The following is a 26701-nucleotide window of genomic DNA, read 5'->3' on the forward strand; positions in this document are numbered from 1 at the left end:
ATCTACCTTAAATTATGGACTTAGATTTAGATAGTAAAATGGAGAAGGATTTGAAAAAAAAAAAAAGCAATGTGTATTACTCAGAGACAAAGATGCCTTTGAAAAATGAATTGTCAAGCAGTTTAAATTTATACTCCATTAAATTTAAGTGTTTTACTTAGTTATTTTTTGAAGGAAGAAGGTTTTGGTTCTGGTTTGTTTGTTTGTTTGTTTGTTTGTTTGCTTGTTTTTGCCGTCATTGTTGTACTGAGATGCAGAATTGCTCTATAACCTTAGCTGTCCTGGATCACACTATATAGCCCAGGCTAACCTTGAACTCAGAGCAATTTATCTACCTTAACCTCCCAAATACTGACATAACACCATACCTAGCCATTATTTTTTTTACATTATATAAATTAAGGAACAGCCTTTATAACAACTAGTTCCTAAGTTACACTGCAAATAATAAAGATATTTCTGATGTGTTATTATGCGTCTTTTGAAATACAATCAAGCAGGTTTAACTGAGGAATCAGTGATTAATGCAGGGGGAAAGCTCTCTAATTCTTCTTTAAGAATAACATACAAAGCCAGCCATGTTAGCACATGCCTGTAATCCCAGCATTTGGATATGGAGACAGAGGGCCAGGAGTTCAAGGCCATCCTCAGTTACAGAGCAAGTTTAAGGCCATCTTGGATTACATGAAATTCAGCCTGAAAAGCACAATAAAGAATAACAGAAAATTAGCGAATGTTAACCATATAAAGTCTAACCTCAAGAAAGTGGGAGCATTTCTTTGCAGTGTCTGAATGTCCTGTTTCCACACCACAGAGACAGAAAGAAACTTTCAAGTGTGTGAGAATTGCTTTAGCAATACGCTGTGAAAAACAGATTTACAGATATTAATTTAAAAAGAAAGTTCAGGTCCCCAAAGCTCACATAAAAACGTGGGAGCAGCAGCTTAAGCCTGGGCTCCTGTCCCTGGGGAGGCAGCAACAGGAAGCTCCCTGGGGCTAGCTAGCCAAGCAGTGCATCCGAACTGAAGCAGACAACACAGGCAATAAACAGTGAGCAACCTTGCCTTGCTGGGCTTAGGCTGCGCACCGGTGCTCTTGGTGGTGAGGACTCTCCGTGTGTATCGTGTATCATGCACACACACACAACTCCAATGTATCTATCCAGCTGTATGTTGGCAACCTAGCACCCCATCTCACTGACTTCCAAGCACACCCCACTTCAAAGGATGCAAGAAGTCTCTGTTCCTCATAAGGCCCACCAGTCATATGGTTTCTAGTCAATGATGGCTGACTAGAAACCAGTCAAACATACCTATGATGACTCACACATACCCGGGTTGCCTGAAGCTCTTGAGGGCCCTCACTCCTATTTCTTTCTTATCTATACTACCAAGTTGCCTTAAATACGTTTCTTGCTACTCTGGGATCTGTGTGAACCTTTATTACAGGAATAATGAGCCAAGAACCAGAAAACACCAGCCAGAACCTCACCACCACTAATAAAATGACTAAGGAGAGTCTGGATCTCAAAAGTTCTGATAAGGAGTGACTAAGAACCACACTGCACATCAACCTCTGGCCTATACAAACACACACACAAATATAACACATGTGTGAACAGACACACACACACACATAACAAACACAATTAACAAATAGAAAACTCTAGAAGGAGAGTTGAAATGAGCTTTTTTGTTGTTTTTGTTTTTGTTTTTGTTTTTACAGTGTGGGAAGCCTTGTGCATGGTTGGCAGGTGTGATTTCCCTGAGCTACATCTCCAGCCTACTGTGATATTAAATTTCTAAATACATACTAAAGATTTCATGAATGCACAAAAATAGAGCTGAGATTCGTGGCGCCTCTGTCCAGAGAACGCTAGACCTTCTTATATGATATTGGGCTTTACGGACTGCAATAAGATCACAGTAACCCCAAGTGAAGATGCCTGTAGACATGTTTTATGATTCACCATAATAAACATCATTAACCATGTGGTATAAGGAGAAGAGCACTGGCTCATATAGTGGCTTTATTGGTTTTCTTAAAACATAAAAAGGACCCACTCTGAAAACAGCAAAGGCTAAGAGTGAACATTATAAACATTGCTGTGAAGTTCAAGTTAGATCAATAATCAAAAACTAGGTGGAAAGAGGTTTTAAAGTTTGTTAGCTTAATATTATTACTTCAAAACAATTTAAAAATCAGAGAGAAATGAATCCATAATTGAATCTGAGTGTACAATGTCTAAACTTGGAACACTCCCTGTCCCCTAGTGCTCCCGTCCTCAGGGTACATGCATGCAAGCACACGAATGCTGTCTGTCTATACAGAGTAGAGGGCTCCATTGCTCTCCAACCCCTGACCCTGGAAATTACCTGAGACTTAGAATCCTTTCATGGTACTTTGTGTTTTAGCACTGACAAAAAAAATATATCCATTTTTCAGAATGGCTTTTTCTCTGATTCTGGGCATTTAGAGAGAGATGTGAGCTCTAGAGTGGACAGTGAAACTGTAGAAATAGTAGTGGGGGAAGCCACGGTGTTAAGTAGCTTCTATGTTATTCTGTGATAAAACAGGGTTCCAACTGAATACAAGGGAAAAAAATCATGCAGGAGATAGGGCCTAGTCAAAGATATTTTGTAAAGGGCTAGCTATAGCTAAGTAGGACAGATAAGTTATGAGGGAGCTCAGAGGCAATGAAAATGGGTCACGTGGGGAGCTCAGCAGGTCTGAGCCCGTGTAGAGGCAGCATAGAGCCCCTCTCAGAGCTCAGGTCAGGCACATACACTGAGGCAGGGCTGGCTGAGAAACCAGTCAAGCCACACAGACACCCGACCCCAGAACTACCGTGCTGCCTACCCACAGACCACCCAGGACGCCTCACTAAAGTCTGGTTTGATCTTCACCGTGTTTAAGATCATGACTTTTAACCAGTTACCAACACTTAACAACTCAGAAACTTCTCCTAAATCAGGAGTTTTTACTTTTCTCAAAATATTAAAAGATCTAAACGTTCAGACAGCCTGGACAGCCACTTACCATCGGCCCCATTTTTCACACTGCTTAATCCCTGAAGGTTTGTCCCACGTACCTTACACCCAGGTCTCCACAGACACAGACATTTGCTTTTACAGTCACTACCTTCAGGCTACATGGATCTTCTCTGGTGTTGGTGTTTTGTTTTGCTATCTAAGGGCTTATCCCACTTGGGGTAAAGGCCCTTAATTAAAGGTACAATGCTCACTTAAAGGGTAAGGACCTTTCTTAACTCAGTAGCCAGGACAGTAAACATGCAATTAGACTTCACTATGCTATTTCAGAGACTGGCCAGCAACAAAGTCCAATCTTAAAAACTAATTCTTCAGACCATAGTTTACAATTACAGTGAAGAACTTCTGGCAGAAATGTCTCCCCGCCCGAAGGCTCCCCCGAACTCTAGAACTACCTCGTTTCACACCCAATGGCATACAGACCCCAGTCCTACTCTATTAGATCTCTGAAATGTTAACAGTGTTACCTTGCTTCCAGCTAATACAGAAGGGGGCGGGCAGAGATAGATACAGTGGAACCTGCCTGTGATCCCAGCACTTGGGAGGCAGAGTTTAAGGGATCAGAAGTTCAAGGCCGGCCTCAGTTACATGATGAATTGAAAGTCAAACCAGAGCTACATAAGCCTCTGTCTTAAAAACATAACAAAATAAAAAGGGCAAAGGGCAAAGAGAAACTTCCCGCATGGTTCCCAGGAGGTTATAAGCCAAAGGGGGACATGAGGGGCTTATTCACTACCTTACCGGAAAACCTGGATCTTAAATTATGTTTTTCATTATTGAAATATTCTTGAAAGTTCTAGCTCTTTGAAAGCACCATGAAATTTAGTATATTTTAGTCTTTAAACATGAGTTCCAGCTATCCAATCTACAGAGTGTGAAAATGGTTAGAAATGTGTTTTAAAAATAATCATAATTTTGAGATTTCTGAGAATTTCCAGGAACACTGATCCATTTTCCTGATTCTCAAAAAGTAGCATAAAGGGTATCTGAGAACACCGCTTTTTCTTACTGTGTGCTATAATTCTAAAATTTATTGCTGCCAAATAAAAAGTAACTTTATAAGAGTCAGAAACCTATACCTGAGCTTCAGTTCCTAACACCAAGAGAGGTAGAAAAGGAATAAGGAAGGGAGGGAAGGAGGAAGAATGGGAGGGAGGGAGGGAGGGAGGGAGGGACTTAGACTCATTGACTATCAGAACAATTAAATTAAGCTAAAGACAGAGAGCTGTTAGGAGTATTGCTTACCATGTTCCTTCTCGATTGTGAAACAACACAGGAATATCACAAAGAATGCAGTATGGACCCAGCAAAGTTACTGGTGTAATATTGACATGCAGAGATAGTGATTCCTTAATAGAACTCAGAGAACATATAATATGAATGAAAATTCAAACATAATAGTAATAAAAACTATAAAACTACCCAAGAGTAAATTTAATAAAGGCACAAATGAAGTCAGCTGTCCACACAGGGCCTGAGGAAAGGCCCCTAGGGGTTAAAAATCTCTGATTATCACTGTGACTCATGCCTGTAATCCCAGTTCAGCGGAAGCAGGCTGCACCACCAAGCAAGACCATGTCTCGAAGTAATACAGTGTTGAGTCACTAAGGAAACAGTACATCTGAGAACACCCACAAGCACCCAGGAGCCACCAGTCAGAGCTTGGTTTAGGGAAATAACCCCAAGGAGACCATGGCTTCAGCCCAGTGACATTCTGAGCTGGCGCAGGACCTGCATCTCCCAACTCAGTCCTACATCGCAGGAACCAGGGACAAACGTTCAGGTTTCTCAGATGCACACAGGAACCAGGAAGCACAGAAGCAAGAGCCTGAGCCGGCCATGAATCAACTGAAGTGTCAGACGGGAAAACCTGTTCTCGAAAAAGACTTCAGGCAACTCACAGAAAGCCTTTAGCAGAGAACACTACCAATTGTGTATAGGGAAATACTTGAGCATATCAGGCTTTTTTACATTATTTTAGAATAGAATCAAAAGACTAAACATTCTGTACGATCTTTGTTATTAAGCAGTTCTCAAATATCCCAGTCCTTAATCCTGGAGACTCTTTGAGTGCTGAGCTTTGACATGATTTCAGGATTACCATTACCATTACCATTACCATTACCATTACCATTACCATTACCATTACCATTACTATTACCATTACTCTCTAGAACAGCGGCTCTCAACCTTCCTAACTCTGGGACCCTTAAGGGCTAACAAGCAGCTGAAAGAGTCAGATGCAGATACTTACACCCAACCAATGGACAGAAGCTGAGGACCCCTGTGGTTGAGTTAGGGAAAAGATGGAAGAAGCTGAGGAGGAGGGCAACACCATAGGAAGTCCAGCAGTCTCAACTAACCTGGACCCCCAAGGTCTCTTAGACACTGAGCCACCAACCAGGCAGCATACATCAGCTGATATAAGGCCCCTGACACATATACAGCAGAGGACTGTCTAGGTCTGGCCCCAGTGAGAAAAGATGCACCCAACCCTCGAGAGACTTGAGGCCCCAGGCAGTGGGGAGGTCTGGTGATGTGGGGATGGGGGGAGACATCCTCTTGGAGACAGGGTTGGATGTATGGGATGAGGAACAGACAGAGGGCGGACCAGAGGGGGATAATGACTGGAATGTAAAAAAAGGTTAAAGAATAAATAAAGAACTGATTCAATATGAAAAAAAAAGAGAAAGAGCTCCTCATGTTGTGTTGACCCCAACCATAAAATTATTCTGTTGTGACTTCATAGCTGTAATTTTGCTACTATTGTGAATTATAATGTAAATATTTAATACGTGACCTCCAAAGGGGTCTCAACTCACAGGTTGAGAACCATGGCTCTAGACAAAAATAGTGTCCTAAGAAAATTCTAGTATAGCCAGGTGTGATGACACAAGCCTGTAATTCCAGGACTTGGGAGGTAGTGGCAGGAGAGAGACTATTCAATGTCATCTTTGATAACGTATAAAGTTCAAGGTCAGAGCCTATCTCAAAACTGAAACCAAAGAGAAAGGGAGAGAGATCATTTATAATGTAAACAACTAGTTTGAAGCTCCAGAGAAACATTTATTTACATAGCAATAATTAATATTGTAAGGGACCTTATCTATTAATTCAGGAAGGTCACCTAAGGACTTTTTTAGATAATACTTTATTAGCCAAATAATTATGATTACATATAGTTGGAATAATAAAATAGACATCTGTTTTAGTGAATGCTTTAAATTCTTGCCTTTTGTTAATTCAACCCCACTTTTATTCCTTATTATCAATTATCGATATCTTTATACAACAAAAATAAATAACCCTTGACTAAAAAGGGAAATAGGAGCCCCTGTTGTAGCCAGGTGTCATTACCAACACCTGTGACCGGTCAACCGGGAGACAGAGAGGAAGGGCTGCTGTGAGTTTGAAGGCAGCCTGGGATACGTCGAAAACACCAGGCTAGCTCTGCTGTGCAGTTAGACCCCATCAAAACACATGAACCAAACATGCATCTTCTGCTCTCACCTTGGCTGTTCTCCATTCCCAGCCATCGCCTATCTGCTGTGAATGTCTGATGAATTCTGCACAATAATGCTGGAAGCTTTTTTCTCCAAAGAACTCATCCTCCATGTTAATGAGAACTGCAATAAAATAAATAAATAAATAAACAAACAGTATTAGCATTAGCTTAAGTTAGCCAGAGTTGGGCAAGACAATGGAAACCACCCTCAGGGCCACCTGTGAGAGAGTCCCTCTCCCCACAGTCTCACCCTGACCCCATTCGGTTTTAGGGAACATTAACCCTGAAAGCCTATACTTTAAACAAGAGTATTCATCTATGGAGTTCTCTTTGACTGGTATTTAGTTGTTTGAGAGGGATTCTTGTCTGGTTTTCTTTTTGAATTTCTGGGCACTGACCCCAGGGCCTCACACATGTTCAACATGCACCCTACAAATCAACAGATCATCTGACCAAACACTCTGGGCTGTTGTTTGCTTTTATAATGATAAAGGTGATGTTGGACGTAGTATAATCCTCACTATTAATTTTATCTAATTCTGAGATAATGCTCTCAAACATGTTCCTCGAAACCTTCCTGCTTCCTACCTCAGCACTTACACTGCCATGTTACAGTGATTCATGGGAGCCAGCTGCCCTTCACACTTTATTAGAAGGGTCAACTCTCCAACAAATGCTGTTGCAAAGCTTGAAATTGCTTTCCAAGGTATAAAGTTAATTAATTACTACTAGATCGAACTCACAAATGTGACAAGCCAAGAAATACTCATATATTTGTTGTAGAAAGCTGTTCAAAACATAAAGTATTATTTCCAGAAATATTTTAGCACAGAAGAAAACTGCCAGATCATGTAGTTGAGGCCTCTCAATGAAAGAAGCTATATGCAACAAATGCTCTGTCGTCTCATTAGCTGTGAGCATCAAAAACACTGCTTAGCCTATCAACTACTACAGTGTGAGACACTTCACATTGCCACGCAAAACTCTCACAACCCAAAGGTGTATTATCTCCATTCCTTAGATGAAAACTCAAAAAGAATCTGTTCACAGATACAAATAAAAAAGGATTCAGAGCTATGACCTGTCTATTATACAAGCCACTAAGCATGCGGAGAGCCTAGTAATGTCAGAGTAACAGAGCTAAGGACACGGCTTATTCCCAACCCACTAAGCAGACACTTCAAATTTAGCCAAACCTACAAAAGCATGTGTCTATGCACCCAGTTGAATGTATATTAAATAGGCACCGTGCATAGAGAAAAGTTAGACGTGAAAAAGCAGACACTTTGCCTTGTAAGAACTCATGCTCTAAGAAAGGGAGATAACAAAGCAATATCAGTGGAGAGTCCTCACCAGCCTTTATTCACCAAGCTCTGGATTAACTAGCACACTCAACGTTGCTTCAGCACACTGACTCTGCAACATGGCGACCATAAAGCATTCTGTTCCTGAGAGACGAGGGCATGCTCACCAACTATATTCATGTATCATAAATACAGAGTTTAATTAAACAAACCAATAGAAGACAACTGTAATTTCCGTGATTGCATATCTTGTAAATGCCTCAATAAGGGCCAGATAAATGTGTGCCTCTCGAAGAAAAGCCCACTGTTCCCAAGCAAGATGACTGCAGTGTACCTGAAGGCACAGACATGGAGAGGAAACATACAAACCCATGACTCTGTATTCAACCAGCTACATAAGGGGCTTGAGAGCTTCCTTTTAATCAAAACCAGAAATTTAGAAGGTGTGTCCTAGGTTCAGTTTAACCAAGAATAAACTATGATCTGAGTGTAACAGTGTGCCTGTAATTCTAGCTCCTGAGATGGAGGCAAGGAGTTCAAGGTCACTCTCTGAGTCACACAGAGGTCAAAGGCAGACTGGGCTCCATGAGACTCTATCTTTACAAACAAGGTGGAGGGCATGAACAATAAACTTCAATCAAGTAGCTACACTCAAAGAAAATGAATGCTTTAGCCATACTTTCAATTTAAGAATACAGTTTTACATTATAATTAAGTTTTTGTAGCATACACTTTTTATTTCTTTTTTCACAAAGCAATCTTCCTATATAGCCCAGGTTGGTCTGAAACTCACTATATAGACAAGGCTGGCCTGAAGCTCATGGCTATGATTAAAGTCACATACTACCATGATTGGCTCTTAACAGGGAAATACACTCTGGGTTTTCTCATTATTTGGTTTTGAAATTGAGTTTCAGTATGTAACCCTGGCTAGCCTGAAACTCACTGTGCAGATCAAGCTAGACTCCAACTTGCAGCAATCTGATCCTCTTGCCTCTGCCTTCTAAATGCAAGGACAACAGGCAAATACACACCACGCCCAAATCTGGCCATATTCTTAATATGGCTTCTGGATGCACATGAAACTTCACACACTAAATTTTATCCATATTTCTCCTGGGAATCATTCATAATTTCCCGCAAGTCTTTCTAATATCCTATCAAAACATGAAGAACGTCTGTGCACAGTAACAGGAACAAGGATGAAATAAACCTTCAGAACACCAACTTTTAAGGTATCTACAGAGGAAGAAGAACCAACAATGATCAAGAGATTAAGGAAACAGTATGCGGAGAGCCTAGTAATGGCAGAGTAACAGAGCCAAGGACACGGCTTTCCAGGAAGCACGGCAAAACCAGTACCTACCAATGACAAGAATGACTCCCTGGGAAAAGAAAATCATCTATGGGACGTATGAAGCAGTCACTGTCACTGCATATGTGACAGGCGTGATAATGAACTGCAGCCAGAGTGCAGCCAAGTCATGTTGGACTAAAGAGAAAACTAAAAGTGAGGAAAATCTGCAGGCCACATCTTCCAAGTGGTGAGTAGGATACAAATCAGTAATTATGGAGGCCCACAGGCCTCAGGGAGGGCATATTCAAACTGAGCATAGGAGGCTGGTTAGAGAGACCCCAACCCTATAGAGAACGCAAAGGGGAAACAATACACTGACCTCTTGGAACCTCCTTGCCAGCACCAATGATGATTAAACACCAACTGTGTTTCCCTTGAGGCTAGAGGAGTCATTTAAGGAAAAATGCATAACTTAGGGAGTGTTTAGGAGTCTCCGGGTTAAGGAAGAGGAGGTCACAAGATGTTCAGATGCTCAAGAGGTGAAAGCCACGATAAGGGAAAGCCCCTGAGAGAATACTGAGATTGGAGTCCTGCTGAGGGACACAAGACAGCACTCAATGAGAAGCAGCTAGGTCGAGAGTGACACCCTGTATGGCCCTGGGTTTACAGTGCATACCTGTGATCTGTGACTTGCTTCAGAGTGCCCAGGTCCAGGAGAACGGAAAGAGCAGAGAGGATTTGTGATGTAAAGTTGCAGGTTGGCTGAGCTGGTCATTGGCAGGAGAAAGGTTGGTGGCCACAGGTCAGAAGTTCAGGTTAGGCAGGAAAGAAAAACAGGCCAAAAGAAGATGGAAAAATCGGTAAAGATGTAGAGACATCAAAGAATGCAGGACAGCAAAAAAATTTAAGAACCGCAGGGAATGGGGGAAAGTTTATGAGAGTCATAGTTGATGTCTCAGTGTGAACAAGGGATCAGTACACCCAGATGACTACAGGCAAACATGATTGGCGCTCAGGAAGTTCCAAGCACTGAAACACTTGGATTCGCTCCCCAGACGATATTACAAGGACCTAATGTCACTAGGTGCTATGGCTCACAAATTGTATTGTAGAATCCTCAAAGGGACAGGAATTCCATATAATGTTAAAGAGACAGTGACCTAAAACCAGCGTCACAGAAGTGAGTACATCAACAATCTCTATACCCGGAGTTTTGTGGAGTGAGGAAAAAGTGAAAGACTTTTTCCACTGAAAGACTTGAGGACTGTTTTAAAACTACTCAGTGGTTACACTTATTGTGACCATGTTACTTATATCATATAAGATTTATATGTGCCGGGCAGTGGTGGCACACGCCTTTAAGCCCAGTATTTGGGAGGCAGAGACAGGCAGATTTCTGAGTTCGAGGTCAGCCCGGTCTACAGAGTGAGTTCCAGGACAGCCGGGACTACACAGAGAAACCCTGTCTCAAAAAGACAAAAAAAAAAAAAAAATTTATATGTGAAAACTGCTCCACACCACCTCAGCTCCCCAAGCCAGCCTGGAGCTCTGCTGTGTACCGCCGTAAAGACACTTAACTCAAGGTTGTCATCTCTTTTGATCTCAAAATACCTTTTCTTGTGAATACAGAATGAGGTAAAGCTCCAAAGCGATGGGCATTTCAGAATTGTCTTTTCTGTGAGGGTGACCTCCTGAGACCAGTGCAGATCAACCCAGAAGGCAAGGAAGCAGGAAAGGGGGTGAGGAAATGAAGCTACAAGCACTTCCACTGTGGCAGGGATCAGACATTCCTGGATGTATGTGCCATACTAGACTACAGAGAGAATCATGATAAATGGTGACAAAATTCACCCAATGGAGAAAACATCCAAAAGGAAAAATTAGAGCAAATCAAACAAAAAGGAAAATGGAGACCGAATATGCAATTCAGGGTTTTGGTTGGTTGGTTTGGTTTGGTTTTTGAGACAAGGCCTTGATATATATCCCTGGCTAGCTTGGTATTTACTATACGGCCCATGCTGGCATCAAGTTCTTGGTCCTCCTTTCTGGATGTCTTGAATGCTGGGTTTGCCAACATGGACCACCATGCCCATCTACTGAACTCCTGTGAGCACGTGAGGAGGTGTGAGAGGAAGCAGGAACTGTGCTGAGGGCTGTGGGGCCTGGAGCTAAGCTCTCACGGAATCTGTAGTTTGGCTGTCAGCAGAGTGGTGGGTCTGGTCTTGACTGGATGAGAGTTGTGCAGGGTGAAGACTGGAGTAGAACAAAGAGGCTGGAGGGATTGAATTGCAGGCAAGGGGCGATCAGGCATGACGATTCCACACAGCTAGCCTGCAGAGTATTTCAGCAGCGATCCCTGGATGAAGGACAGGTTTGGGAGAGAGGTAGGGTCGGTTTAGCACAAGTTTGACTGAAGAGTTTGTTGATCCACAGATGACCCGTCGAGGAAGCGTTCTGAGAAGAGTCCACCTCCTAAGGGAGCAAGATCCTCGAAGGAAGGAGATAATGATCCTGCATCCGAATCATATGATGGCAAGAGTCCGTCTCAACACTTAGAGAAAAGATGAAGAACTAGGAGTGAAACGGGGCTGTGCTAATGATGGACAATCCTGGTAACACCAAGAGATAACAAATCACCACAAACAGGATTCAATTCATCAAGAATATACACTGTCATGCCCAGTGGTGGACATTTTAATCCCAGCACTCAGGAAACAGAAGCAGGCTTATCTCTGTCAGTTCCAGGCCATCCAGAGCTACATAGTGTAACCCACCCTCAAGAAATAAATAAAAATAAATTTAAAAAATAAAAAACACATCAAGATGAATTATATACTTAAGAGTTTTAAAATCCTGAACCGGGCGTGATGGCGCACGCCTTTAATCCCAGCACTTGGGAGGCAGAGGCAGGCGGATTTCTGAGTTCCAGGCCAGCCTGGTCTACAAAGTGAGTTCCAGGACAGCCAGAGCTACACAGAGAAACCCTGTCTCGAAAAACCAAAAGAAAATAATAATAATAAAAATAAAAATAATAAAATGCTAGTAGAAATATTTCATTCAATAGTCATGCATTATAATTAAGATCAGTGTGCTACCAGCAAGATGACTGACTACTAAGACACTAATTAATATTGGGTTGTATACTTTAAACTTATCTAAGGACTGAGCTTTGCTGGAGGACATTATATACTATAACGCAAACACAACCTGATTAGCAAATTTGAAACTTCACCATATTAAAAGTTTATTAATCTTACTCAAATCCTCAACAGGGTACCATAATGAAATACGAGTGAATAACTGTTTCTTTCCTCAAGTAAGAATACTTCAACTTATTAAAAATAAAAACATAATGCAATCAACATATTTAGTCATATTTTTCAAGCCTGCCTCTGCCTCTGCCACCCTGGCCCCTGCCTCTGCCTCTTCCTCTGACTAATAGAAGCAGAAATCATAGTCGTAGCAGTTCCTATAGGGCATGCCTGAAAATGAGGCCAAAATGAAATAATTACAATGTGGCTCATTAGCCAGTAATAACACCAATAATCCCATTTGCCTCAAAAACCTAGTGTGTATCAACTGTGTGTTTCTAGACAAGCTTATTTTGATAAGTTGCAAGAGACCCTTACTCTGTAGCCCATACAGGCCTGGACTAATGTGAAGACCAGGCTCACTGTACGCTTGAGGGAATCCCCCTGCATCAGCTTCCCCAATGCTTGAGATTACAGATGTGAGGCACCATGCCCAGTCAGACTGGCTGGGTGTGTAGGTACTTGCCTCCAATTCCAGCATTAGGGAGGTAGAGGCAGAAGGACCAATAGTTCAAGGCTACAGCAAACTGGAGACCAGCCTGGGCTACAGGAGACCCTTTCTCAAAAAAATAAAAATAAAAAAAATAAAAATCAGGTAAAAAAAAGTGAATTTAGACTTTAGCGGTAACACCAGAATGACTGAACTGTCAATAAAAAGATGGGTTTTAGCGGGGAGTTGTGGCCCATGCCTTTAACCCTAACACTTGGGGAACTTCTTCTAAGGCAAGAAGACTGGCTTCATGTTGGAGGTGAGCCTGAACTACACACTAAGACCTTGTCTCCTAAAAGAAAACAAAAACAAAAAATAAACTGCCCAGCAAATCTCAATTCTCCTCTCATCTTAGCCAATATGCCTGTTGTTTCTAATTATACAGAAAGCTGCAAATGAGTCCCGGCTCCTTGTGTCACGGTGTATAAGGAGCTAATACATGTGCCTGGCCTGAGTCTTGCTTGTATGGCTGAACAGGCCTGGTATTGACGGTTGCTGTGGCTTACTGTTTTCTTTCCTTCTTTCCTTCTTCTTTTTTTTTTTTTTCCTCATTCCAAATCTTTCCTCAATGACTTCGGTAGAATTCAGAGATTGAGAAAACAGAATCATGTTTTTCATACCTTTCCAGTCTTAGGCTCAGTCAGTCCTCAGGAGAGGGTGAGGTTCCGGCTGCTGTGCAGCTCAGTGAGCTGTCATACCATGTATGACCACTACCCAGATGATCTCACGCAACTAGACACACCACATATTTTCATGTGTCCTTTAATCTAATATGTTTGGAACTAGATCTATGTATGTGTGGGGGTTTTAGCTTTGTTTTGTTGGCTTGTTTTTTTTTTTTTTTTTTTTGCGGAAGATATTTCTTTTGATAAATCTATAAGACAGTGTGTATTGAATCACTATTTTATATATAACTGTTTCCCTAGATTTAAGGTTACTTATAAATAAATATACACACATATAGAATAGAACATGCTATAAATACACTTAAACATTAAATATCCTTTTTCACTACTGAAAGGACACATCTTCATCTTCATGTTATTCATGTTTGTCCTTCCTGGGGATAATTCCGCATCACTGACCATGAGAAGTAGCAAGTACTGTTAGATAAAGGGAATGGAACTAGAGTGGTGTTAAAGTGTGAGGGAAGATGATTTACCACAGAAAGAGACCCACTGAAAGGACGGCGAGGGCTAAAGGAGGGCATGGAGGAGAGAGGTGAGTACTACAACGTAATGATGTATATAGAGGAAAAGATCATGATAATATCAATCATGTTATCTGCTAACTTGAAATTTTAACTTCAAAACCATACTAAAAGAGAACCCCATAGTATTATAACTATAAATATAGATGATGTCCTTTCAAAACATGCCATTTCAAACCAGGCATGGTGGTACAAGCTTGTGGCTAGGGTCTCAGACAATTAAGCTGAAGTGTCACTTGAGTCTGTGAGCTTAAGATCAGTCAGTAAAACAGGAGGCTGAGTATGAATGGATGGAGGGAAGGAAGGATGAGGGGGGAGCAAGAGAGACCATCCTAACTATGAGAGGAAAACTTCAACTTTTACAACAACTTGGCTTGAAGTCATGTAAACTGGTTGTTCATGTACCTCGAAGGGTCCCTGACAGACAAAGCTCGAAAATGTAGATTTCGGGGCTGGAGAGACGGCTCAGCGGTTAAGAGCACTGATTGCTCTTCCAGAGGTCCTGAGTTCAATCCTCAGCAGCCACATGGCGGCTCACAGCCATCTGTAATGGGATCCAATGCTGCCTTCTGCTGTGTCTGAAGACAGCTACCGTGTACTCACATACATGAAATAAATAGAAAAAAAATACAAAGAAAGAAAGAAAGGAAGGAGGGGGGAGGGAGGGAGGGAGGGAGGGAGGAAGGAAGGAAGGAAGGAAGGAAGGAAGGAAGGAAGGAAGAAAATGTAGATTTCATGTGAAATCCTATGGCCAGACCAAAACAATTATAAGAGTAGATACACATCCAAGTAAATATTTCTAACAACTACCAAGGAAATGATTGCAAAGCAATCATGCCAGAAAATTGTGACCAAAGCAGATCACGTGATAGGGTTGGTGGCTAAAAGCCTGCATTTCAAGGCCCATGGCAGCCTGGGTGGGGCAACCCAATAGGCAGCTTGAAGAACCATCAGAATGGAGGAGGGAGCAGTTCAGGCTTGCAGCTACCTAGCAGGTCAGTCTGCCTCCCTGCCTACTCACAATACATACCACCAATCAAAGTTTAAACAGGAAGCAACATGTTCTTAGATTGGAGGGGGAAACCCACTGATAAGAGCATATGTTGTCCATGGCCTCTGCAGCAGCAGGTCCCAGGAGGGCATGGGAAACATTTCACTCTTCTTTAGCCTATATCTCATGCAAGGGAAACCACGAAGTCACCATCCTCCTAGTGGTTTTCAACCCCCACGCTCTCTCTAGCTTCTTTAATATGCACAGCCAGAGCAGAATATGGTAGGTACACTGAATACTGTGCTACAACGCCAGCAGTGGGGACCTGAAGGGACAGAGAGGATGACAGACAAGCTTTCAAAAGAGTGAGTGGTACAGCCTCGCCACCATCTTCCTCAAACCCTGAATTCGAAAGCTGTAACTGAAACAAAAACACCACCCAGGTTACAGGCACCGAGGAAGTAACTGGGAAACCTTGCTGGAATACAGAAGGTATGTACCCTTCCTCCCTAACTGCAGTTGCACCCATTCACCTGTTTCCCAGGGAAATACTGAGAGGAAGAACCCTTGACATCGACTTGTAGGGAGGGAGATAAAGGGCCCATGCTTACTGAGTCTGCAATGACAAGTCACACAAGTCCCTCCTTTGTCTCACTAACATCAGCGTCAACTCGGGGCCAAGAAGAAGCTGTTGAATAAGGAAAGAGACGCTGAATAAGGGTTTACTGCTGTGAACAGACACCATGACCACGGCAACTCTCAGACAGGGCAACATTTAACTGGGGCTGGCTTACAGGTTCAGAGGTTCAGACCATTACCATCAAGACAGGAGCTTGGCAGCATCCAGGCAGGCATGGAACAGGAGGAGCTGTGCATTCTACACCTTGATCTAAAGGCCAATAGGAGCAGACTGTCCTCAGGCAGCTAGGCGGAGGGTCTCAAAACTCACCCCCACAGGGATACACTTCCTCCAACAAGGCCACACCTCTTCCAACAAGGCCACACCTCTTAATAGCGCCACTCCCTGGGCCAAACCATCACACACACTTCCCTAAAGTTGAGGAGATGCACATGTCTAATTCCAGCACTTTAGAAACTGAGATCTGCAGACTGCTAGCTCCAGGCCCTCAAGAGTTTCTCAGCAAGACCCTGTCTTTATAAATAAATAACAAAATAACTGATTAATTAATTAAATTATAAGGTTGAAGAGGGGGGCTGGTGAGATGGCTCAGTGGGTAAGAGCACCCGACTGCTCTTCTAAAGGTCCTGAGTTCAAATCCCAGCAACCACATGGTGGCTCACTTACACATAATAAATAAATCTTAAAAAAAAAAAAAAGGTTGAAGAGGAAAAGCCTTTTTCAATAATGGCTGAAAAACCTGAAACCTAAAAAATAAATAAATAAATAATTTTTTAAAAAATCTACTCTTCATTACTAATTTTAAAAGACAACAAAGCATCTAAAAGCAAAATGTGAAGGGAAAACGGTTAAAATTAGAAAGTAGATGGGACCCAGATATAGCAGCAAACACCTACGCTCCTCTGGCAAGGGGAAGCTGAAGGAGGAGGAAAATAGGCACATGAGGGCTAGCCTGGGCTACAGAACAAGTACCAGGCCAGCCTATGTCATAAGACCCATTCTGAGAATCTGAAAAGAAAAGAGAGGGTGGTAAGGAAGGGAATTCAAATATTAAAAACCAGAAACTTCATTCTTCTTTTTGCAAACCCTGTCCAGACATTAAGCAGCCCTATTTCCACAAACATTTTGTTTATTTTTGCAGCATGTATCCTAAAAATACTAATTCTGTGGGTCCTCATGGGGAAAAAATAAAAACCAAAATTAACCTAAGACTCCAAAACAGAAAGTTTTTAAAACATGAATTTAATTCTTCAAGAGCCGGGCGGTGGTGGCGCACGTCTTTAATTCCAGCACTTGGGAGGCAGAGGCAGGCGGATTTCTGAGTTCAAGGCCAGCCTGGTCTACAAAGTGAGTTCCAGGACAGCCAGGGCTACACAGAGAAACCCTGTCTCGAAAAACCAAAAAGAAAAAAAAAAAAATTCAAGAACTAAAATCTGAAATTTGAACATGACCCACCAGGTGGAAACAAAGTCATTCCAAAAATCAGGCAGAGCACTTACAAAGACAGTATAAAAAGTACAAGGTACATACAAATACATACATGCATACATACATGCATGCATGCATGCATATGTAAATGGGACCAAGGGAAAGAGTATAGATTAAGCAGAACCTACTGGCTCGTGTTTAGGGACTGCTGTGTAAGGTAAATGAAATAAGCAGAATCATACTGGGTCATCAAAAAGGACGGTCATAGTCTGCTATTGCCATTTACTGCTAAAGGACGAGGCCTAACAAAGCATCCTACAGTGTAGAACTCTCTGTAACATTACCAACAGAGGAGCTGAAGAGGCAGCTCAGCAGTTAATAGTACTTGCTGCTCTTGCAGAGGACCAGAGATCAGGTCCCCATGTTCACATAGGTCAGCTCACAGGTCTAACTACAGCCTCAGGGAACTCCACCCTATTCTAACCTCCATGGACACACATCCACACATGGCAGCAACTCACAAAAAAACATGTATACACAAAATATATATTTTCTTAAATGTAATACTAATTGAGAGCTGGGGGTGTGTTCAGGAATAAAAGGGCCTGGGGTCAATTCCTATAACACCCCACCCCAAAAAAAACCACACACATACACAAACATAGCAGTAATAGAAGCTGAAAGATATGGCAAAACTGACCTGAGTCGGGAGAATGAAGAATTAAAGACTAACCTCAGCTAAAAAATGAGTAGCAGTTCTGCACAAACAGTGTGCTACATGACACTGTCTCAAAATCACCACCACCACCATCATCACCATCACGATGCAGTAGAGCCTCCTATACATAGTGTTAGTCAGTTACAGGTCAACAAGATGAGGAGAATGACAGCGTCTGAGTTCTCTCTGATACCTATAGCCATAACCAGCCATAACCAGCCATAACCGGCCCTCCATGCACTCCATGCTCATGTCTAAGTGCTAAAAGATAAGCCAAGGTACACTGATCCTTTCAGAAGCCGAGTAGCTAAGTGATTCAAGAATTGGGCAGTTTCAGAATGCAAGCAGTCGGGGGCTCTACCATAGAGGAACAAGGCAAAGGCTTGTCCAGACAGGAACACAAAACAAGGTAAGGAGGCATCTGAAAACTTTAAGGGAAGCGGCAGGCTTATTTGGATGATTCCAGTGGAAACTCGTCAGCTACAGGTCGGCTGCTAGGGAGAGCTTAAGTTTTATTTTCCTTGAACTTGACAGTTTTCACTGAGTTGAGTTTTTGTTTGCTGATGTGAGAGCTCACAGTAATGACCTCTCAGGCAACAATTCCCAATTATTTTTAACACAGTAAGCTGTGTTTGTGCAGAGTATGTGGCATGTTTCCATCTTTCCTTTGACCATCATGAAGCTCAGAACTCCATCTGTGACTGCCTCTGTGACTGTATGGAAGTAGAAAAAAGTTCTGGTGGAGGAGTCTGGGGAGCACGTTCAGAAATGGCACCTCACAAGGGGAAACAAAAGAAGGAAGAACAGGTCATCAGCCTTGGACCTCAGGTGGCTGAAGGAGGGAATGTATTTGTTGCCTGCCACATCTTTGCATCCTTCGATGACACCCTGGACCATGTCACGGATCTTTGTGGCAAGCAAACCATCTGCGGAGTGACTGGCAGAATGAAGGTGATGGCTGACCGAGATGAGTCCTCTCCGTATGCAGCCATGTTGGCTGCCCAGGATGTGGCCCAGAGGTGCAAGGAGCTGGGCATCACTGTCCTGCACATCAAACTCTGGGCCACAGGAGGAAACAGGACCAAGACCCCTGGACCAGTCAGCCCTCAGAGCTCTTGCTCGTTCTGAGATGAAGATTTGGTGGATTGAGGATATCACCCCCATCCCCTTGACAGCACTCGAAGGAAGGGGGAGGGGGTCATTGTGGTGGCCGTCTGTGAACAAGACTTCTCAAATTATTTTCTGTTAATAGATTGCTTTGTGTAAGCTTAAAAAAAAAGTAGAAAAAAAATGTGCAGCCCCATACAGGATGTATTTCTGTGTCACTCGTCCTAATATCTTTTTACTCAAGCTTCATATCTTCATGACCAGGATTTATCTTTGTTTTTATATCATTTATGGGTTATAAGTCAGCTCAAATACTTTTGGGACAGACAGGACATGAATTTAAAATTATAAGCAGCACAGATAAAATGGCTAATATAAAAGAAACCTGATAACAAGATAGGAAGAAAAAATAGTGAGCCCTCAATATCATCCTGAGAGATTTGAGACTTTTAAAAGAAAAGGTATAAATAAGAATAAATCATGGCTTTGCTTTCCACAGTGGGTAATCAACTTTATATGAAGACTTCCAAGCTGAAAGAACACAAATAAAATACAATAAAATCAATGATAAACTATACAATCACTGTTTGAAGAATTAATATGGGTTATTGATGTAATAATTAAAAATAGCATTATTTAGCCTTTCCTATGTAAAAAACCATGGTAACTAAAATCCACATAGCATCTTTTAGAGTGTTACTATAATTTTCTCTATAGATGAGAAAGCTGAGATACAGGAAAAGCAGCTGGCTATAGCAGTTAAAGGCAGTAACAGCCAAGAACAGCCAAGACCCACAGCCTATGCTCTGGAGGAAGTAAGATTCCAACTAGTCCAGGAACTATGACTGAAAAGAGCTTTATAGCACTGAAAAAGATGTAGACAGAGCAATCAGGAACCTGGAAATAGGTTGAAACGACTCAGAGTGGATTGAGGACTACAATAAACTCTGGGGAACAGGAAGTAAGCAGGTTACAAGGAGCCTTCACACTCAAGAGAGTCCACTTAAAACAGTAAGCAGTAGCAAACCGTGGTGGGTTCCAGAGCACCAAGAGGCAGATGAAAGCTCTTCTTGGAAAGATAGTGCTCGGTGATATGAAGTCACCCTAACTTCAAGGGCAAGCTTGAAGTAGCCATGCCCCCTTGGCACTACAGACCAGTGACCCAGTGTAGTAAAAGGTCAAGAAGAGCACAATATCCTCTTATCCTACTTTCCAATTGTTTTTATAGCCTGTTGTCAACGTACCATCACCAGGTAATCTCTATAGCTCTTTCTTTTGGATGTTGATTATACTTGTGATTCAAACATAACCTCCGAGGTCCAAAGCACATCTTAAGGCCTCAAGATAATATTTAAATCATCCTCACTCTGAAACTCTCTACTTATGTAAGCTTTACTGTTTTTCCTAAAGGGATGCTTATGTTTCTAAGAAATTTATTGAACGTTAAAAAGTGCTATCAAGATATAATTTGTTCTGGGCATGGTAGTAGATGTTTATGCTCTAGAGGCAACATGATGGTGAGTTCTAGACTAGACTGGACTCAGTAAGACCCTGTCTAAAATATAAAACTGTGGGGGTAGTGTGGTACAGTTGGCAGCATGGTTGCCTAGCCTGCACAAAGGCCTGAGTTCAATTCCCAGCATCACATAAACTGGGCATTGTGTTTAATACACACAGAACTTGGGAAGTGGAGACAGGATCAGCTTAAGGTCAGCCCTAGCTGTCCAGGAAGCTCAAGGCTAGCCTAATCTAGAAAATCTAGACAGGGAAAGATATAATTTTTAAAGCACTGTCTTAGATATCCCCACTTTGTATAGTAAGATCTACACCCTAATCTTGAAATATTCCATATTCAAATGAATCCAGCTTAGAACTATTTACTCTAGTTTCTTCCATTAAAATATAAATAACAACTTTCTGGGTTTTTTTTTTTTTTTTTTTTGCTCATTGAGACAGGATCTAGCCATGCATAGTGCAGGCTAGCCTCAAAATGGAGGTAGCTCTGCCTCTAGCTATGCCAGGCTGGGGTGTGTATAGCCCATTGCCCCACACTTGGGTGAGAGGGATAGGCCATCAAGCTCAGGCATGACGTCTTTAAAACTGCTCTGTGAGACTTTTAACTCCCTTGTTGCTCTGAATTTTTTTTTTTCTGCTAAGTTTTTCATTCTGTGTCATTTTTTCCTGTCAATATCGGACACTTTGGAAGCAATGAGGAGCAATGGTACCTGGAATCCTAAAATAGACTTGAGTCCTGCACAGGGTCTGTGTTCTCCAACCCTAACCATCATAAATGTTCACTTTCATCACCACAGTGGGGGCCACTGTCACATTATAATGACCCAAAGTAAGCCTTTGGAAAAGAACTATTGCACTTAGAAAGAGGAAGCCAATTGTCAAAGAGAACTTAAAACATGAACACAAGCACTGGAGGGAAGCTGATGGCCCCTGTAACCTGAGATGGGGGTCTATAAACTCAGCTTCTCTGAGGAGAGGCTGAGGCAAGAGGCTCAAGATAGGTAAAACAGGCATGAGAGTGCCCACTAGGAATCCCAACACTTGTGTGACAGAGGCAGGGTTGTTTAGAGTTCCAGGCCAGCGTGGGCTACATAGTACAAATCTCTCTCAAAAACAAACCCAAGACTGTTCTGGTTGGTTTGTTTTGTTTTGTTTTGTTTTTTCCTTACAGTTGGAAACAATTTACATCTTGCCGAAAACATGTAACTGCAGAAAATGGGGCTCCATTTTGATTCTGAAACCCTGGGCTTTACTACCAAGATTTTCATAATTATCACTATAGATGCAAGTATGGCTTCTATAAATCAGTTAACTAGTCCTTTATCTCCGCCCCCCTCCCCCACCTTCCCGGTTTTATAGATTATGGGGGGAGGAGGTTGTGTTGGCTGCAAATCTGAAAAGCCTGCCAGTCACTTAACTTCCTTTGTTTCAAGGTCACGTGAGCACATTCCTAGCACAAGGTGGAAAGGTCGCCTGGGCGGCCCGCGCCCACCTCCCAGGCCTGTTACTGGCTGGCCGATCCTCCACCCTTCTCAGGTCCCAGGAGGCGGGCGAGGGCTGCAGGCAGCGGCGGAGGTACCGCCGTGGTTAGGTCGCCGAGGTTAGGTGTACTCACCCCGCTCGCTCGCCCTGACCTGGAGCCGGCGGCGCGCACGGGGCGGAGCGGGGAGGGACGGGGCGGGGCCGGGACCGCAGGAGCGACACGGCAGCGGAGGAGCTCTGCCCGCGCTGCGGTGAGCATGCGCAGTGGGGCTGCACGGTGACGTCCGGGCGAGACCTTCCTGCAACCCGGGCGCCAGCAGCCTTCACTTTCCCGGAGCCTAACCCGCTTGGTGCTCTCGGCCAGGCAGGGGCAACCCCGAGCCAGGGTATCTGCACTCCCTTCCCCACACGCAGTCATTCTAGACGCCTGGCTATAAACAGGGGACTCGTGACAAGTAGAGTGCGAGCCAGGATGAGGGCCGCGAGCATCCCCAAGAGCCTAGAGAGCAGTACCAGCTAAATGAGGTGGTCACTGCCACCCATTTAAGGCTGGGGCGAGAAGTTAGGAATTCGAATGCTAGTAACTGTATCATTTGCAGCACAAAAATCAGAAAATACCAATCAGTAAAATGAAACCAAGAGGCAATGGTAGGGCCAAGGAAAATACCAGAAGATGTAGGAGTCTTAGGGGTTATGGGGACCGATAGAATATCTCAGGAAAAGCATGTCTGGTCCTTTAAACAGTACAGTATTTCTTAGAAAAGAAACAGGCAAAATGAAACTGCTGTCTTCAAATGTGAAAAGGGAAATTTTGGTCTTGAGCAAGTAGTGTAAGATTACCATGTTAAGTAGCTAATAAATTCCTGGGACTCTAGGTAATGGTTTTGCAATTTCCTGTAAGTCCATATTGTTTCGAAATAAAAGGTTAACAGTGTGTGTGTGTATGTGTTCTGAGTTTGTTTTATAATTGGACAGAACATAGATCTGTAGTGACCACTGGCAAAAGATGGGGAAGGGGCTAACTTTAAAAGGGGCTTAGAAGTTAGAAGGATGGTAGAAGGATGGTAGTTTCTGATTGTTGGTTTTATTGATGATTAAACCACTATTTTGTTTGTCAAAACAAAAACCAAAAAAAGTGACATTTTGCCACACACAAAATAGTTTTAAAACAGTTTTGTAAAAATGAACTTTAACTTTTTTGAGCAACTATTAATTAATTGGTAGCACCTAATTTAATTTATTTTTTAATTAGAAGGAATCTGTAGCCTAGGCTAGCCTGGAACTGTAAATACTTCTACATCTAAGTGTTAGGATTAAAGCTTGGAACATCTTAACCTGCTTCTATTTGACGTGTTAGTTTGTTTTGAAGGATAAGAAGTTATTTGTAGGGTATGGCAGCTCATGCTTATAACCCCAGCACTCAGTGAAGTAATAGGGGGTGGTGGCAAGAGGAATTCAAGGCCAATCTGGGCTATAGAGGAAATTCTAGAGCAGCCAAGTCTGCTTTATTATTTTCTAAAAATAAAGTAAAAATTACCAAAAAAAAAAAAAACCTGCCCATGTAAAAATAAGAATCATTAATTTACCATACTATTGTACTCAAAATTTTAGAATACGTACCACAAATTATACCACATTAGCTTAAGCCCGGCATTCTATACCAGAGCCAGTTTCAAATGACATGATTCACCTATGGTAGACAAAAAAATAGGATGTAAGTCACGTCACCTCAGTGCATTTCCCTGTACCACGGTTCTAGTCGGTGTTTGCACACAGCATGGTAAAGTTCCTGAGGGCGTGGTTTCTAGCATCCTTAGATTCATATAAGACTCCAAATGAGTAGTCATTGAATAAAACAATGAAGCAATCACAAAATAAGAGGAGGAAAGCTCAAATGAACTAGCGACTACGACTGCTTACCCGTCATATTTGAATATTCTGCCTCAGCCCCCAAAATACTGATAGTATTTTACCTAACAGGTAAAACACTTGACTGGCCTGTCTGAGGCCCTGAGTTCCACCCACAGAAACAGAGGAGTGTGGACAAGGAGGAAGAGGAGAGAGAAAGAAAATGGAAAGAGTGTGATCTTGAAGCTGCATATGCTCAGTGCACAGCCAAATGCATAACAGAATAAAGCAAGCAAGCCTAGAGAGGAGAGACGGCTGATTTCCAGTTTGCCAGGGCAGTCGAGAGGAGACATGAAAACACACTGTATAGGAAGCATGCTCCGGTAGCGAGCCTGTACATTGATGCTCGATTGTGTGGCTGCATGATGCTATATGTCTAACAAAACCCATAGCCGGGCAGTGGTGGCGCACGCCTTTAATCCCAGCACTTGGGAGGCAGAGGCAGGCTAATTTCTGAGTTCGAGACCAGCCTGGTCTACAGAGTGAGTTCCAGGGCAGCCAGGGCTACACAGAGAAACCCTGTCTCAAAATAATAATAATAATAATAATAATAATAATAATAATAATAATAATAATAAATAAGTAAAAATTTAAAAAAACAAAACTGAACACCACTGAAAACAAATCCACAGGTCAATTATGGACCATGTGAATATTGATATACAAAAATTGGTACATCGTTTGGGTGAAATTCTTTCTATATGTGGAATGAGAAAATTCTGTGCTAACTGTTCAATTCACTGTAAGCCACTTTTTTTCTACAAAGAAATTAAGTCTTTAACTAAGAAAATGATCCTGCAAACCAGGTGTGGCAGCTGCTACCTGCTCATCATAGCATTCAGACAGCAACCCATGCTGCTGCGAGTGGGAATCCAGTCTAGTCTACACAGCGAGGACCATGTTCTTTGTTGTAACCTACAGAATTAGCCACAGGACTGACATTTGTGGGTTTGAACTTCTTACTGTTGTCCTTACTTCTTGTGTCCGGCCGGCAGATCACAGCCTGGGTTCTAGCCTGGAAAGGCATTTTGGAAACCTGGAAGAGAAGAGGGGCTAGGCGATGAGAAAAAGAAATGCAGCTAAGACAGGCATTCTGATCAAAGCTCAATTTTACTGTTCTGCACGCAGTTATGAAGCAGGGGAAGGGGGCCGATTCCCGCCAATTAATCTTGGAGTCCAGTAGCAGGGTGACCACGTGTATGGCTCCAAACAGCAAAGCGGCAGGTTCCAGCAGTGGGCGTGGCAGAACGATTGAGTGGGAAGCTCCACCCCTGAGCAAGCAGGTTTCAGGCTGGGGGAGGGGAGACTACAGTTACTGTCTTCTGTTATTGGATATATTTTTGGGCCCAGGCTGACTTGGAATTCACTAAATAGCCAGCTTACCATGGACAAACACATGTGAGCAATCCTCCTGCCTCAGTCCCCAAAACATTTGGCTCGAGGATCTCATTTTTGAGGGTCTAGTTTGTACTAGGAAAATCATCTTGTATACCAAACCCTATTTGAACAACTTAAATAATGATCAGACTATCTAGTAAATGCTGCCTATGTTCTATTTCAAGGGACATTTTTCTCTTTCAAGCACTTGAAGATAGTTTAGAACTGAGTTGTCGTTCATCCTGGAGGAACTCGATGTTTTGAAAGGCTCACTCTAGTAGTTAAAAGATTTATAGAAGCCATACTTGCATTTGTAGTGATAATTATGAAAATCTTGGTAGTAGCTGGGCGTGGTGGCGCATGCCTTTAATCCCAGCACTCGGGAGGCAGAGGCAGGCAGATTTCTGAGTTCGAGGCCAGCCTGGTCTACAAAGTGAGTTCTAGGACAGCTAGGGCTATACAGAGAAACCCTGTCTCAAAAAAACAAAAACAAAAAACAAAACAAAAACAAAACAAAAAAACAAAAACAAAAAAAAAAGAAAGAAAATCTTGGTAGTAAAGCCCAGGGTGGTCACAGTCTTTCAGAATCAAAATAGAGCCCCATTTTCTACAGTTACATGTTTTCGGCAAGGTGTAAATTGTTTCCAACTGTAAGGAAAACAAAACAAAACACCAACCAGAACAGTCTTGGGTTTCTTTAAAAAAACAACTAGTTCTGCAACTAGGAACTGGCCATAAAGAATATTCCAGTTGGGTTCAGACTTTACCAAATGGAGGAACAGATCCTCTAACTATGTAGGCACAATGAATGATGACGGAGAAGAAAGAGGATGCTATAAGAGTTGTCCAGTCCTATTATAACTACATGGGTTGTTAGAAGGCTGAAAGTGGAGTAAAGCTCTCCATAGCTGAGGAGTGCTGTGTGTGTGTGTGTGTGTGTGTGTGTGTGTGTGTGTGTGTGTGTAACACATGACTGTTTTCTACTATGAGTTCTTTAATTATTTACACTGTTCAGTGTATGATAAAGAGAAGGCAAAGTGCTCACCATATAAACTTGTTTCTGATGCTTGCTCAATGCACAAAGAACATACCGAGCTTCTCAGAGTCAGATATTGAGTCTGGCCACTGAGGAAATGCTGGAGTTTTACTTGGCTGATTGCTCAGGGTCTCCTAGTGCAAATGCTCTACAGAATGATGTAGCCATCAGTGGACAAAATTCAGCATTGAAAAGACCAATAAGGAACTACGGTGCTTTCCAAGAGATTTATGAATTCCACTTGTCTCAACGAAGCTGCTTAGCCTGAGGTTACTGGCAGATGCGATGCTTGGCCTGGAGATTGCACCAGTCTGAAATATCCTTGGATCCAG

The 26701-nt window shown here is 42.4% G+C and overlaps 1 protein-coding gene and 1 pseudogene across 7 annotated transcripts in view; one reads left to right on the forward strand and one right to left on the reverse strand.

The window, feature by feature from the left end:
- Nucleotides 1-22968, reverse strand: part of Atg10 (autophagy related 10) — a 289378-nt gene extending 266410 nt beyond the window's left edge. For 2 of the 7 annotated variants that reach the window (XR_873450.3, XM_006517327.4), the window contains exons 1-2: nucleotides 22182-22968; nucleotides 6561-6676 (exon numbers count right to left, since the gene is read on the reverse strand). Coding sequence is in view for 6 of the 7 variants with exons in the window: in XM_006517327.4 (XP_006517390.1) it covers nucleotides 6561-6665 (105 nt within the window). In the remaining variant the exon portion in view is untranslated. Of the gene's footprint in view, nucleotides 1-6560; nucleotides 6677-9832; nucleotides 9924-22181 lie in introns of all 7 variants that reach the window. The other 5 variants (XM_011244551.3, XM_030247366.1, XM_030247365.1 and 2 more) reach the window with 4 other exon arrangements.
- Gm17450 lies at nucleotides 12937-19210 on the forward strand (annotated as a pseudogene).
- Nucleotides 22969-26701: the final 3733 nt, after the last annotated feature.

This window comes from Mus musculus, chromosome 13 (genome assembly GCF_000001635.26).
Source record: "Mus musculus strain C57BL/6J chromosome 13, GRCm38.p6 C57BL/6J".
Taxonomy (NCBI): Eukaryota; Metazoa; Chordata; class Mammalia; order Rodentia; family Muridae; genus Mus; species Mus musculus.